Raw genomic sequence first — 13351 nt, forward strand, 5'->3', positions numbered from 1 at the left:
AAAAAAAAACACTTAAAATGACATTTTCTGTTTGGGATATATATATATATATTCTTACATGAAAGAACCTGTTCATGCTTTATTGGTCCAAACAAATTTAAATTAGGTTTGACTACAATTGTCCACTTCTACATTATTACTGCAGGCTTAGAATAACAATATAGATACAAACAATATATACTCACGCACAAAAAATGCACACACAACCAGTGCTGGATGAATTAGGCTAGGCACAAAAAATGCACACACAACCAGTGCTGGATGAATTAGGCTACGCACAAAAAATGCACACACAACCAGTGCTGGATGAATTAGGCTCCTATGTACTTCTTGGTGATGATGAATGACCTTGAAACACCCAGACTGACAATGGTATGAATATTCTAATTTTCTTCTTGCATATAATCATATTTTCACAGAACTGGATATAAGAATTGAAGGTTGTGTTAAATTCATCCATCAGGGCAGTTGTTTAAAAACATGTCTGCTCAAGACAATGTTTGTTTTAATACAGCATTATCAGACCATAACTAGATGGACAGTAATTTGTTTTGTTATTTTTAGAGCTGGTTTGATACTAACATTATGGGCTAATGAATTTTTGACCCAGAGATCTCAGAGGGTTAGGGCAAACAATGTTATATCAAATGCACGCATGGTTAACACAGGGGCGCCCCAGGGGGCTGTGACATCGCCATTGTGGTACATTTTGTGCACCAATGATTTTCAATCTGCTCCTTCACAAAATTCGATGATGATGCAGCTCTTCTTGCCCTGCTCTCAGACGTAAATGAGTATTTCAGAGAAATAGAACACATTGAAAAATACTGTAAAGATAATTTTTTATTATTAAATGTAAAAAAAAACTAAGAAATGATAATTTTCGTAGGGAAAAGAAGGAAAATGATATTGTTTCTGTAGCTGGAGAGACTATTGAAATAGTGCAAACCTTTAAATACCTTGGAACTATCCTAGACAATAAACTAAATTTTACTGCAAATACTGATTATATCAGCAAAGATTACTGAGAAAACTGTCCTCATTTAATATTAGTGAAAAGGCCTTGGCTATGTTTTATCACGCTCATATCTGCAATATTTTAAGCTTCAATATCACTGCCTGGTATGGCATTCTGAGCATTAAAAATAAACTTTATAGAATCCTAAATGCTGCTGGTAAAATCATTGGCAAAAAACAAACCCCTTTTGGGCAGTTGTTTGAGACAAACATCTATAAAAAAGCTAACAAGATCCTCGAAATAAAGAATCACCCTTTGTGTCAGGATTTTGTGATTTTACCATCACAAAAGAGATAAAAGACACCGATAGCAAAGACAAACAGACACAAACACTCTTTTGTTCCCCTGGCAATCAAATCATTAAATAAGAACAATCTGGTATAAACTTTGTCACATGTAAATTATGAGTGAGTCTGGTGTGAATGTACACTTTGGTTTCTTATAGTTATAATGTTTTTTGTTTGGTGTAATATGGACAATAAAGATTATTTATATTATTATTATTGTGTGGTCAGACTCTCCAAGGGGAAATAACATTCATGTGTAGGCCTATTTTTATGTTGCTGTAACACTTCTAAGTTCTATTTGACCTAGTAGGACAATGAACATATGAACTTAATGTATGTAATATATGATAATATGTCAATGCCATGATTGAAGTCTCCCATAACTCTTCAAAGAGAGCCAGGGGTTTTTGTCCAATCTCATTCTGTTGCTTCCCTCATGTTGGCTCTGGGTTGTATGTAAACAAGTATGACAGATTTGAGTCAACTGTCTAGGAAAATAGTATGGTTTAAGATTATTACACAATGATTCAATATAATCATTAGTATTGTGATATTGTTGGCAATGCAAATTTTTTGTTGAAGTAAATGGCCATTCCTCCTCCCCTGGCTTCATCACTATCTATGGGTCCATCTGCTTTATACAAATAAATCGCAACCAATTCTACTGAATCAGCAGTTTTCCAAAATTTATATGATATCCTATAAAGAAAGCATCTAAATTCTGTCTATTTTTCAGTATAAATTGAATTTAAAAAATTATTTCAGGTGACTTCCTTGGCTTATTAGTCTATTTTGTATTTTAGGAGATTTCTAAGAGCTCCTGGAAATTCAGGAATCTGCTGGAAGCCTGCATATCGTGGTACTCTAAAATGACAGGAGCAATCAAAACAACACCCATAAGAGCTATGGAGGAAACCGCTGCCCTGATCTCTCTGGATGAAAGAAGAGAAATAAAAATCCTTTCCCAATTCACTAAATTGGAAACCTTGGAGAGGCACCCACTCAGAACAAAAATCCACAAAACTGGCACAAAAAACCGTCTCAAAAGGACCAATTTCATACAGGAATCTCTAAACCTAAAAAAGAAACACCAACTTGAAAAAATTACTCTGGAATCCTCGATACACTATAATGAATCTCCACCCTGGTCGAAAGCCCTCTTCCTACTATAAGGGACCATATTGAAAACATAAAAAGAAAATCTGATTACAGACCAACAGAGCTCAAGGAAATAGTGAACTCTTTTCTACATACCAATTACCCTAGCAATCAGTGGATAAGAGTTTACACGGATGGCTCATCCCATAAAGCCACCACAAATGGAGGAGCTGGAATACTTATCGAATGGCCAGATGGAGGAAAACTAAAAAAATCCTTTGCAACTGGAGAGCTCTCTGACAGTCACAGAGCAGAAAGGGAAGCACTAGCACTAGCTGCTACCATGCTAGCAAATCATCCAAGTTCCCCTCACAGTCAGATTGTCTTTCTAACAGACGCAAAAACAACCCTCCAAAGCCTGCAAAACTCTGATTCCCCTTATATTAAAAACCTCAGAAAAGCACTCACAAAGCTCAACCACAACAGCAAAAAAACTGTTATTCAATGGATACCAGCTCACATACAACTAGCAGGAAATGAGAAGGCTGACACACTCGCCAAGAGTGGGAGAACAAACTCACAAGTAAACTCTGCACTCTATCCAGAAGAAATGAAGAAATTAATTGTAGATAAAATAAATGAGAAATGGACGAGCTCCCGTCCAAATCACAAGAAAGATGATGCTTACTATAAGCTATCCCGACAAGACCAACGTCTAATCTTTCGACTCAGGACCGGACACAACAGAATGCGACAACACATGTTCTGGAAGCTCAAAATTGGAACCAGTGAAATCTGCCCATGTGGAGTATCACCAGAAAATGCCGACCACGTCCTCCAAAACTGCTCTCTCTACCAAGAGGCCCGTATAAGACATTGGCCCCAAATCACCTCAATAGAAAGAAAACTATATGGAGAGCTCCCTGATTTGGAAACCACTGCGCAGTTCATCTCATGTATTGGTTTAGTCATATGAACACTCCAACATAACAATGAGAACGATGAAGAAGAAGAAGTGGTACTCTATTTAATTGATTGAGATGCTCAACTAAGAACAGGACACACACTTTTGTTAAATTACCATCTCAACAATATAAACCCCACACACCTACATCTTTGTAGACACTGCACCCACCCTTATGAAACAGTAAACCACATCCTCTTCGAATGACCCTTCCTAATCCACCTTAGTCAGACCACACTACCTCTTCAGCCCAACATAACCAACACCCTGTACAGCAGTGCTGAACAACTGAAGAGAGCAGCCAACTATTTTTCCTTGGCACAGTCTGCAAAAGAGCTCACAGCTCAGCAGCAAAAATCTGGCTAGAAGGATGAGGTGCTAAAGATGAAAAGACAACAGAAAAATTGTGAGTACACACAGACATAAGAAAGACAACAGAGAAACCCAAAGACTTAAGACAGTCAGGGCCTAAATTGTGCTGAGGTGCCTAATATCCTAAGAATACACACAGACCCGATAAAGACAACAGATATCAATTTTTTTTTTTTTAAAGAATTTTTAGAAATTGAGAAGTGAAGGCTTTTAATACAGAAAGTCTGGATTTAAGTAACCAACTAATCAGGTCTACAATAAACCAATTATTAGATATTTTGGATGCTAAGATCTAGTATCAAGCTTAATAGTTGCGATTTGTTGACAAAAAATATTTCTTACAGTGTTACTTTATTATAAAATACAACAAAAGAGTTTATGGACAAAATAAGATTTATTTTACTTTTTATCATTAATAACATGAGATGGGTTTGTTTATGCAAGAAAAATTCAATAAAACAACTAATGCAAATACAAACATAAAAATGTTATGATAAATAATCATAAAATAAAATTTAAAAAAGACAAGACAATGTTGTTTGAAAAAAAAACAAAGAAAAAAGTCACTATTTCGAAACACAATTTAATTGAACAAAAAAACTACTGATCCATAGTTTCATCTGCAGCAGCAACAAGAGGATCAGGCTGGGCACCACTTGATGGGTCGTCTGCTTCCATTGGTTGCTGCAAATATTTTTTTTTATTACATTTTTGCAAAAATCTCACTTTCATTCAATTTATGTTTTAAACAAAAATTTTGGCATAAGAGGTATTTAATGTTAAAGTTTTAAATACTAAAGCAGTAAGTCAATTCACAATCTTTTTGTAAATCTTAAGAAAGTATATTACAACTTTAGTTGCTTTTCACTTAAGAAGAGATATGTTTTAATTTTCTTACCCCTACTTCTTCCTGGACAGGCCTCACACTTCTTTCCTCACCTTCAATCATTGCCAACTTTAAGATATTAAGGAAACATAACTGAATACTGTTTATTAAATCTAATCCAGAATACAAACCATAAATAAATAATAGCTATTAAACATTAGGTAGGGATGCCAGCAGGTCTTTACTAATAAATAAAACCCTCAAAAATGGTAATAACAAGTATTTATTTACTATAAATTAAGTACAATACTTATTTCTTAATAAAATACTATAAATTAATTTATGACTTAAAATCATTAAAATATTACATTGAAGTTGAGATTAATCGTACAACTGGTAAATATATGCCTAGACTAAATCTAGTAAAGACCAGGAGACCAATTAAAAAAAAGAAATTAATGAAACCTATTATTACACCACAAGTAGGATCAAAATTAACTAATAATCATTTAATAATAGAAGATTTTTGCTAGTATTCGAAGTTTGCCAATAAATTGGACTCAATATTAACTTATCATTACATATTTATACTGTTGTCAACATGTCAAAATTTAGAAATAAGTATTATAGGTTAAGATAAGACAAGCTTATCACAATTGGATGTATAGACTTTATCTGGTGGAGTCATAGATTCTAGAGTATATCACTTTATTTATCATGTTACAAGATGTACTAAATAAGGAACTTGTTAAGCTTTTGATAGAAAAAGAATGGACATAAAAATAACACACAAATCATGTGAAAAGTAACTATTGGGTAGCACACTTTTTTTTTCACACTTGGAAAAATACATTCTTCCATATAACTAATTTTATGTTAATATTTCTAAATCTATAGCTTTTTTATTTTTTTTATTTTAATATTCACATGTTGTTTTTTCCTGTCATTTCAAAACAAAATGATTATGGGCACAGCAACCAAGACCAAAAATAAAAGTTGTCTTCCATTGAACTTTAACCCCAAACTCAATTCTTTAAAAAATTTATATTTTTATAAATATATATCTTTGTATTTGTAATATAAAACAATAAAAAACTGAGCTTATACCATTAATGGGTTTACTCTCATAAAAAAGTGATTTGATTGGTCTCTTGACTATTACATGATAAAATGAAGAGAAAAAATTTCAAAAGGATACAAATGGTGCAACTTCGTCATCATCTAGAATGGAAAACTTTGTGTCTTTTGAAACTATACCAATGGAACAATTCTATAAGATTGAGAAAAAACATTTCACAATTATATAAAATACTGGCATAAATAAATAGTAACAAATGACTATCAGGAATATGAAATAAAAAGTATAATTCTAAACCATAATACTTTTTACCTTTGGTGTGAGATCCACTTCTTGAGGTAGAGTGTCTCTCAAAGCTCTTAAACCATGTTTAACTAGCTCATCTAGTGAACCTAAATAAAGAATTAAAGTTTATATTATTAGCATCTAATCCAAAATTATATAGTTGCTTATAATTCCATACAATCCTAGCCTAACATTGAAACACTTTATTGAAAATACACTTACAATCAGGGAAAACATCAAGATGTTTTTCCAGATATGTTCTAGCTGACTGTGATCGTGCTCCTATTGCCATGGCTTTACAATCATAGTAGTTGGCAGATGGACAGGTCTGATAAATATGTGGGCCTTGAGCCTAAAAGAATATAAGATGTAATAATATCAATTTTACAGCACTTACAAAATGAAGTAAAAACAACATTTTTCAAATAGTACTAAGAGTGTTGGTAATGTGATACTGACAGGAGTTATTTAATAACTAAATCGAACAAAGAAAATATAAGCTAAAAATAGTATTTTGGTTAACTAATAACTAATAAATAGTACTAAGAGTTTAGTAATGTGATACTGACAGGAGTTATTTAATAACTAAATCGAACAAAGAAAATATAAGCTAAAAATAGTATTTTGGTTAACTAATAATAATAACTGCATTAACATGAATATTCCATAAGATAAATACAAATTCAATACACTTACATCATATCCAGCAACTAATAAGCCAACACCAAAAGGGCGCCGACCATACCGCTGAGTAGGTATCTGTGATTCTGGTTATTTAGTTAAGGAACATTTATTTATTTCTATAGCTTTACTTATCAAAACAAGAAGTGATTTTTGTTCTGGTTTACAAACACTTTTCAATGTATGAAATATGAATAATCAGCCACATTAATATTATGTGCTTTGAAATGAGACAAAATTAAAATTATCTGCAACAATTGTCAGAAATTGTCATGGAGTTTTAAAGGTTAAGTTACTAATGAAATATTAAATTCATTTGTCTAGTTATAGCTGCAAGGCAGTAGAGGTTTCCAGAGTTTTCCATCTCCAAGACTCTCCTGCTTGAAGCCAATGGGTTTAAAAAAGAAACTCAGGAAAAAACAAAATATGAATAGGTTTATATAATAATACACAGCCGTATGGAGGGGCGTAGCTAGGGAGTTGAGGGCCCCCCTGCATTGTGACATTTGACATCATGACATGAGAATAATGTACTTAATAAACATATAACCTTACATTCAAATTGGTACAGTATATATATATGGTGACCGGTGACTTCATCCCCGGTCATTTCATCCCCCGATCACTTCATCCCCCGGTCATTTCATCCCCCGGTCACTTCATCCCCTGATATTTTCATCATCTGATAATTTTATCTAACAAATTGTAATTTTAAAAAGCATTAAATGTGCAATATTTAATGTATTCCTTTTTTATTTAAATGACAGAGAGAGAAAAAGAGAGAGAGAGAGTCACACCCTAAATATACATGCAAGATTATTTCCAATAAGCACTCAAACAATTAATTTTAAGGCTATAGGAACCTCATCAGGACGGGTATGTTCACATAACTAGAGGTCCCCCACCAGTTTCAATATCTACAATGAATATCAATAAACAAAATACATACTTACTTATACATGTAGAAATGAAATATTGATAGAAATAAAGTCATATAACACAATTTTGTAACTTTAATGTTTATAAGGAAGTCCGCCTTTATTAGAAAAAAATAAAACCTTATTACAAGGCTAAAAATGACTAGCCCATTTTCAAGAAAGAGCGATTGAAAAATCAAATAAAGTGAAACATGGTCGTACTTTCACCACAGCTTGGCCTTTGATGATAAGTTATCAGCGGCACGGTCATAATTATTGTAATCGCACTTCTATCTCTCAAAAGATTTCCACTACTTGCACTACACCTTGGCCTTTGATGATGAGTTATCAGCGGCACGGTCATAATTATTCTAATCGCACTTCTATCTTTCAAAAGATTTCCACTACTTGCACTACACCTTGGCCTTTAATCATTACGCTATAGATAAGTACACATCCAGATTTACCATATAGTATTAGATTTCTCATTAAGAATACAAAGTGGAAGAGGAAACACTATAAACGCATTAATAATATGTCATAAAATGTCAAAAAGAAAGCATTCTACATAATCATATTTATATATAAAATATTTAATTGGGGATGAAATGACCGGGGGATGAAGTGACCAGGGGATGAAGTGACCGGGGATGAAGTGACCGAGAACCATATATATATCAGTAAAATTAACAAAATTCAGAACGTTTCTACAACAGCTTGATGATTTTGTCGAGATGCTAGGAAACCGCCTAAGTAGCTTCTTCTCCCGCGGACCACCTTGTATTAGCCTACTCTCCTTTTTTAAACTCCCGGGTCCAGCTTCTTTCAGTTTGGCCCATCTCTGGGGTGAATTGGAAAAAAAGTTTAACAATTTATGTACAGTTAAAAAAAAAAATTTAAAAAGGTGACAATCGTTGGATCTATCTCAGCAGAATGAAGACCTGCCAGGTTCAGAGAGTGCTTTTCAGAAATGTTGCCTTAGGATTTATGTCTAAGAGACAGACAGAAACTCATTGCGGTTGCGTTAACATAGGTTTGACCTCTGCACAGATCGAAGTCCAGTCCTATGTCTTTAAGAGATTTCAGAACAAATTCTTCATAATGTTGTCCATCAGGTTTCAAACTTTCAAAGTAATCAATGAATAACTCTTTTATTTCAAAACTATCAACATCTAAGTAACGAACTATTAGGGATACCTGTTCTTGATGAGAAACATCTGGGGGTGGAATCAAGAATCAGAGAAAAATAACAAACTTGCTTGACTTTCCCAACAATTGATTCCCTAACTTTATTGCCCATCAAGATTAACTCATTTTGATTTTCTGGTGACTAATAATGTGTCTTTCCATATTCAATTCTATGTAAGTGGTGTTTCGTAACTTCATCACGTAAGCTTGAGTTTGTTTTTGCTAAGTACTTAATAGCTGCTGCTACACACTTCAGAATACCTCTCCAATACTGTTTTGGAAAAATAAGCTACCCTTTAACAGAATTTTGCTACTATACAGCTTCTTCCACTTCTGGAGAAAGTGATTTTAAAAGACCATCACTTGACTCATCATCTGAATCACTTACTTTAGATGTTTTCTCTGACTGTGGTAAAAGGGTATTCCATTGGAGTTTCTTCAGCACTACTTCTCTCATCAAGAGACATTTTCACTTCTTCGACTGCTGTATCTTTGTATAAATCATCTGAATAGTGATACTTTTCTTCGACATGTTCATTGTCTCCTTTGTTTGTAGTGCTCTTACCAGGTTTCTTCTTCAATGATAAGGATGATGAAATAAACTACCCTATATACCAAGTTACTTCCTGAGAGTAACACGGCAGTAGTCAGTGCTATGGAAATTACTCCTTGAAATTGAGAGAAACCCTGCACGGAAAGAGTTAATACTTTGTGTGGAATACATAGGCCTACAACAGGGGCTCTAACCTATATAACAACGGACAAGCAAGATTAAATTATTTAAAAACAAATTTCTGACATTCATTTGGGGGCCCCGCTCAAGTGGGGGCCTGGAGGGCATCTTCAAATTCTCCCCCCACCCTAGCTACGCCACTAGAGTGACCTCTCCATTGCTGAAGGAAAGCCTGAGCAGAAAATTTGCACAAGCTGGGATGCCCACATGTCAACACTCGCCTCTCTTCCATACTAACCAGATCTAAAGGGATGGAACATCACAGCAATATGAGGTCAGAAGGATACAGGAGTTTGCCAGAGAACAGTGGTCTTAATGCTGTCCCATCGCCTACGGGCTCCAAAACCAGATTTTCTGTTAGGGTTTACTCCCTTAGCCTTAGACATTACAGGGACACACAAGGCAATGCAGCTATTAACATGTAGCTAGGAATTTAGTTTGGTTCTTGTCAGCACGCCAATGGGTCATAACTATAGCCATATTTAGATTGCAGTAAAAGGATACTACTTCCAACTGATGCTACCAATCGAGAAACTGAAAGCGGTGTGTTGTAGGCCCATCGGGAATTGAGACATTCATTTCTCATGTAATTGCTGAAATATTTTAGATGGATTTAAAGCAATTTCAGAAAGAAAAATCTATAAAAAATATTCTGTTTAAATGTGACAACAATATTTTGTTGGAAAAACACTAGCTTGTGTATTTTACCATAGTAACCTAGCATCTGCAGTGAGCCCTGCAATAGAGACTGCTATGTGGTCATCAATAGGTAAGATCTTTTTCTGGTGGGCTGATAATTCTGATGGGGCTCTCTAAAATATAATATAGTTAGAAAAAAAAAATTTCATCAATTATTTTTAAAAAGAAGTTACAAAATATATTTAATTTGAGTACATATTACATGCTAAATTATCATTTTTCTACACCATTATTTATACAATCAGAAATTTAATTCCAGATATTGTGTTTTAAAAGCTGCAAATAGTGTAAGCTTTTATTTAATTAGATATTTTAAAAAATTTCTCTATAAAATCATTTATATTTATTGTTGTAACTTTGTATAAGCCTGTTACCTTAAGGGCTACCAAAATTGCATGTGTTTTTGATTTCATGCCAACACATGCAGATCCTTGCTTAACAGCCTCCATGGCATATTCCAATTGGTGAATCCGCCCCTTTAAAAGAAACAATTTACATCAATAATTTATTGTTACCATAACTTTTTAATACTTTAATAAACTATAGTAATAAAATTACATAATCTATACATTATTCCATGTACAAATTACTAGCTTGAAGCTTCACCTTTATTTTGCAAATGATTTTTTTTTCTTTTAGTACACTTTAGCTATTTTCCCTTTCAAACTGTCTTATATTCTTATATTAGATTTTTAGGTGACCAAGCAAAATGTTAAGATCACAGACTTGTTAATCTAAGTCTTAAAAATGGCCTTAGTTCAAATTAAAAAAAAAAATACTGAGCTGATTAATTAGCACCCTCTTCAATTATTAAGATGATAATAATAATATTATATATCATTTTTAGCTTAAATATATAAGATCACCTGTGGACTCCAGACTGTAACATCATTATCATACTGATTTCTGAACTGTGGAAAAAAAATTCATCAGTTAGTACAATTATACAGGTATGTATATATATATGTATATATATATATATATAAAGAATATTTTAAAAGCCTTTAGAATCCATATTAAACCTTTAACTTTCAATTGCTTTTTAGAGTAGAGTAAAGCCAAAGCAATCTCTTGATGTTTTAATGCACAACATATGTAAAGAAATGACCGTGCCAAATAAACTAAACAGTATTAATTTCCTCCCCATCAAAGAGCAATATACAAACTTCCAACTAAAAACAGAACACACAGCTTTAAATTACCACCTAAAAAATTAGGTAAAACTTTACATTGAAGGACCCTTTTGAAGAATGTTACGCAAGTGGCAGCACCGCGCTGTCTATCGCTACGGTAATCAGGTCACAAGGTCACTACCGGCTAGACGGTGTCGGTAGTATCATGTAGGCCTAATAGTTCGTGATAGATCTAGTCATTCGCTAATGACATGAAAACTCTGGATCTATATTATATAATAAAAAAATATTTAAAAGGCTATAAAAAATAAATAATGAGAATGAATATGAATTAATAATTATAATTATCTCTAAAGTAGAAAAATAAGATTACATACTCTAAAAAAAAAACGAGGGCAGAAAAAAATGTATTTAAATACGTATTTAAAATAAACAAAACAGTTAACACACGATTAGATTTATAATATTATTTTTTTAGCAAAGATACGTATGTCTATAATTAATTAATAATATATTAATTAAAATTCCCCAATTAAAAACATAAAATACCATCTAAACATTAATAGTTATTCCAAGAATAATTTGTAAAAAAAAATCTAAATCTTTATTACATAGATCTACGATTTAACGTACTAAAAGAGGAGAGAGAGAGAGAGAGGGCAGTGACCGTGCGCGCTCTGTGCGCGAGCAGGTGAGGTCACATCAGTACGTCATCATACGTGCGGATAGACAGCTGCCAAATAATTGACCTGAAAAACTAGGGTCCTTCGATGTAAAGTTTTACCAAAAATTAATCCCACACACCTACCCTTCTCATGAAAGGCAAAGATACTATTTCATTTTCAGTTCCCAAAATTGCTTCATCATGCATCTTACTTTCATGTAATAGTGATCATAAGATTGCATGGAATTAAGGAACTCTTGAAATTTTTCCTGTGTAAGTTCACAGGAGTGAATAATGTTACAAGCTTTATTATTATATAGAGGACTGGTTTTATAGTAGTTTTACCAGGAAAACAATATTGTTCTCAGGGTAGTTTTGATTGAAGTTCTCAAAACATCCCTAAGATATTTTGATTATCATATCTGGAGCTCCAATATTGCACACATTCTTGATGTAGAAATACTTTAAAAATTCTTAAACCTCTTTTTTAATGAAAAGAAATTCATGAAAAATATATGAGAGCTATCAACTTATTAAAAAAGATTTTACAAGCCTAATAATAATAATTCTTTTTGGCCTTTCTATACTTTTATCGCTGGTCACGGGTGAATATAGAGGATTAACTATAGTAGTCAGTACTACAGTAGACTTGAGTAGACACTAGACTAGATCGATAACTTATAAAGTTGATAGACTATAGTATAGGTATAAATAATAGGGGATAGTCCGAAAGTCATAGAGTAACACGTCTAATTCTAAGACTAGACTAGAGTACTAGAGACTATGATTATGTCTAGATTCTATGATAAATTATGATACCGTATCAACATAATGATTACGGCGTAATCTCTCAGTAGAGTAGTGGAGTCTAATACTTACCATTGTAGATCTGATTGTTTATTAAATTTAAATCCAAAATGAATAGTATTACTATTTACAATATGTTACTAGATATCTAGATATAAAATAATAGACTTAGTTTGTGTGTAAATAGATCTAGACCTAATGTATCGGGGAAAAATTGGTATACTCATAGGACAAAATGAGTTTAATGGTAGACAACTTCTAAACCCAGAATGTTGAGCCGATAAAAAACTAATAATGGATCTTTCTAATCCGTGACTTGCAAAAGTTCTTTATTTTCCGTTTCCGGGTAAATTGGTGCTGCCAATATAGTATTTTTTTAAACCATTCATTTATTATTGTATGTTTCCTGCCAAGGATAGATATACCCTATCCTATAAAACAGATGCTACTTCAAAAAATAAGATAATTACGTCCTACTCATTTCATGTGCCGATCTAGTTAAGTATGATTTAAACTCTGCTAATTCGTTGGTTTTCCTGGCAACCCATTCCATTCTACGATTTGTGAGTTTTTATAAGTGCATGGACCAAATAAGGTTTGG

At 33.1% G+C, this 13351-nt stretch overlaps 1 protein-coding gene across 1 annotated transcript; it reads right to left on the minus strand.

The window, feature by feature from the left end:
• Nucleotides 1–4302: 4302 nt before the first annotated feature.
• Nucleotides 4303–13062, minus strand: LOC106064573 (proteasome subunit alpha type-1-like). The gene is made up of 11 exons (XM_013223167.2): nt 12823–13062; nt 11013–11057; nt 10521–10622; nt 10156–10259; nt 9952–10040; nt 6625–6695; nt 6151–6280; nt 5956–6035; nt 5764–5835; nt 4638–4694; nt 4303–4423 (listed from the first exon to the last, which is right to left on the minus strand). The coding sequence occupies exons 1-11, from the start codon at nt 12823–12825 to the stop codon at nt 4340–4342; spliced, it is 837 nt and encodes a 278-aa protein (XP_013078621.1). The 5' UTR covers nt 12826–13062; the 3' UTR covers nt 4303–4339.
• Between the last annotated feature and the right edge of the window lie 289 nt (nt 13063–13351).

The sequence above is a fragment of the Biomphalaria glabrata genome, chromosome 6 (assembly GCF_947242115.1).
Source record: "Biomphalaria glabrata chromosome 6, xgBioGlab47.1, whole genome shotgun sequence".
Taxonomy (NCBI): Eukaryota; Metazoa; Mollusca; class Gastropoda; family Planorbidae; genus Biomphalaria; species Biomphalaria glabrata.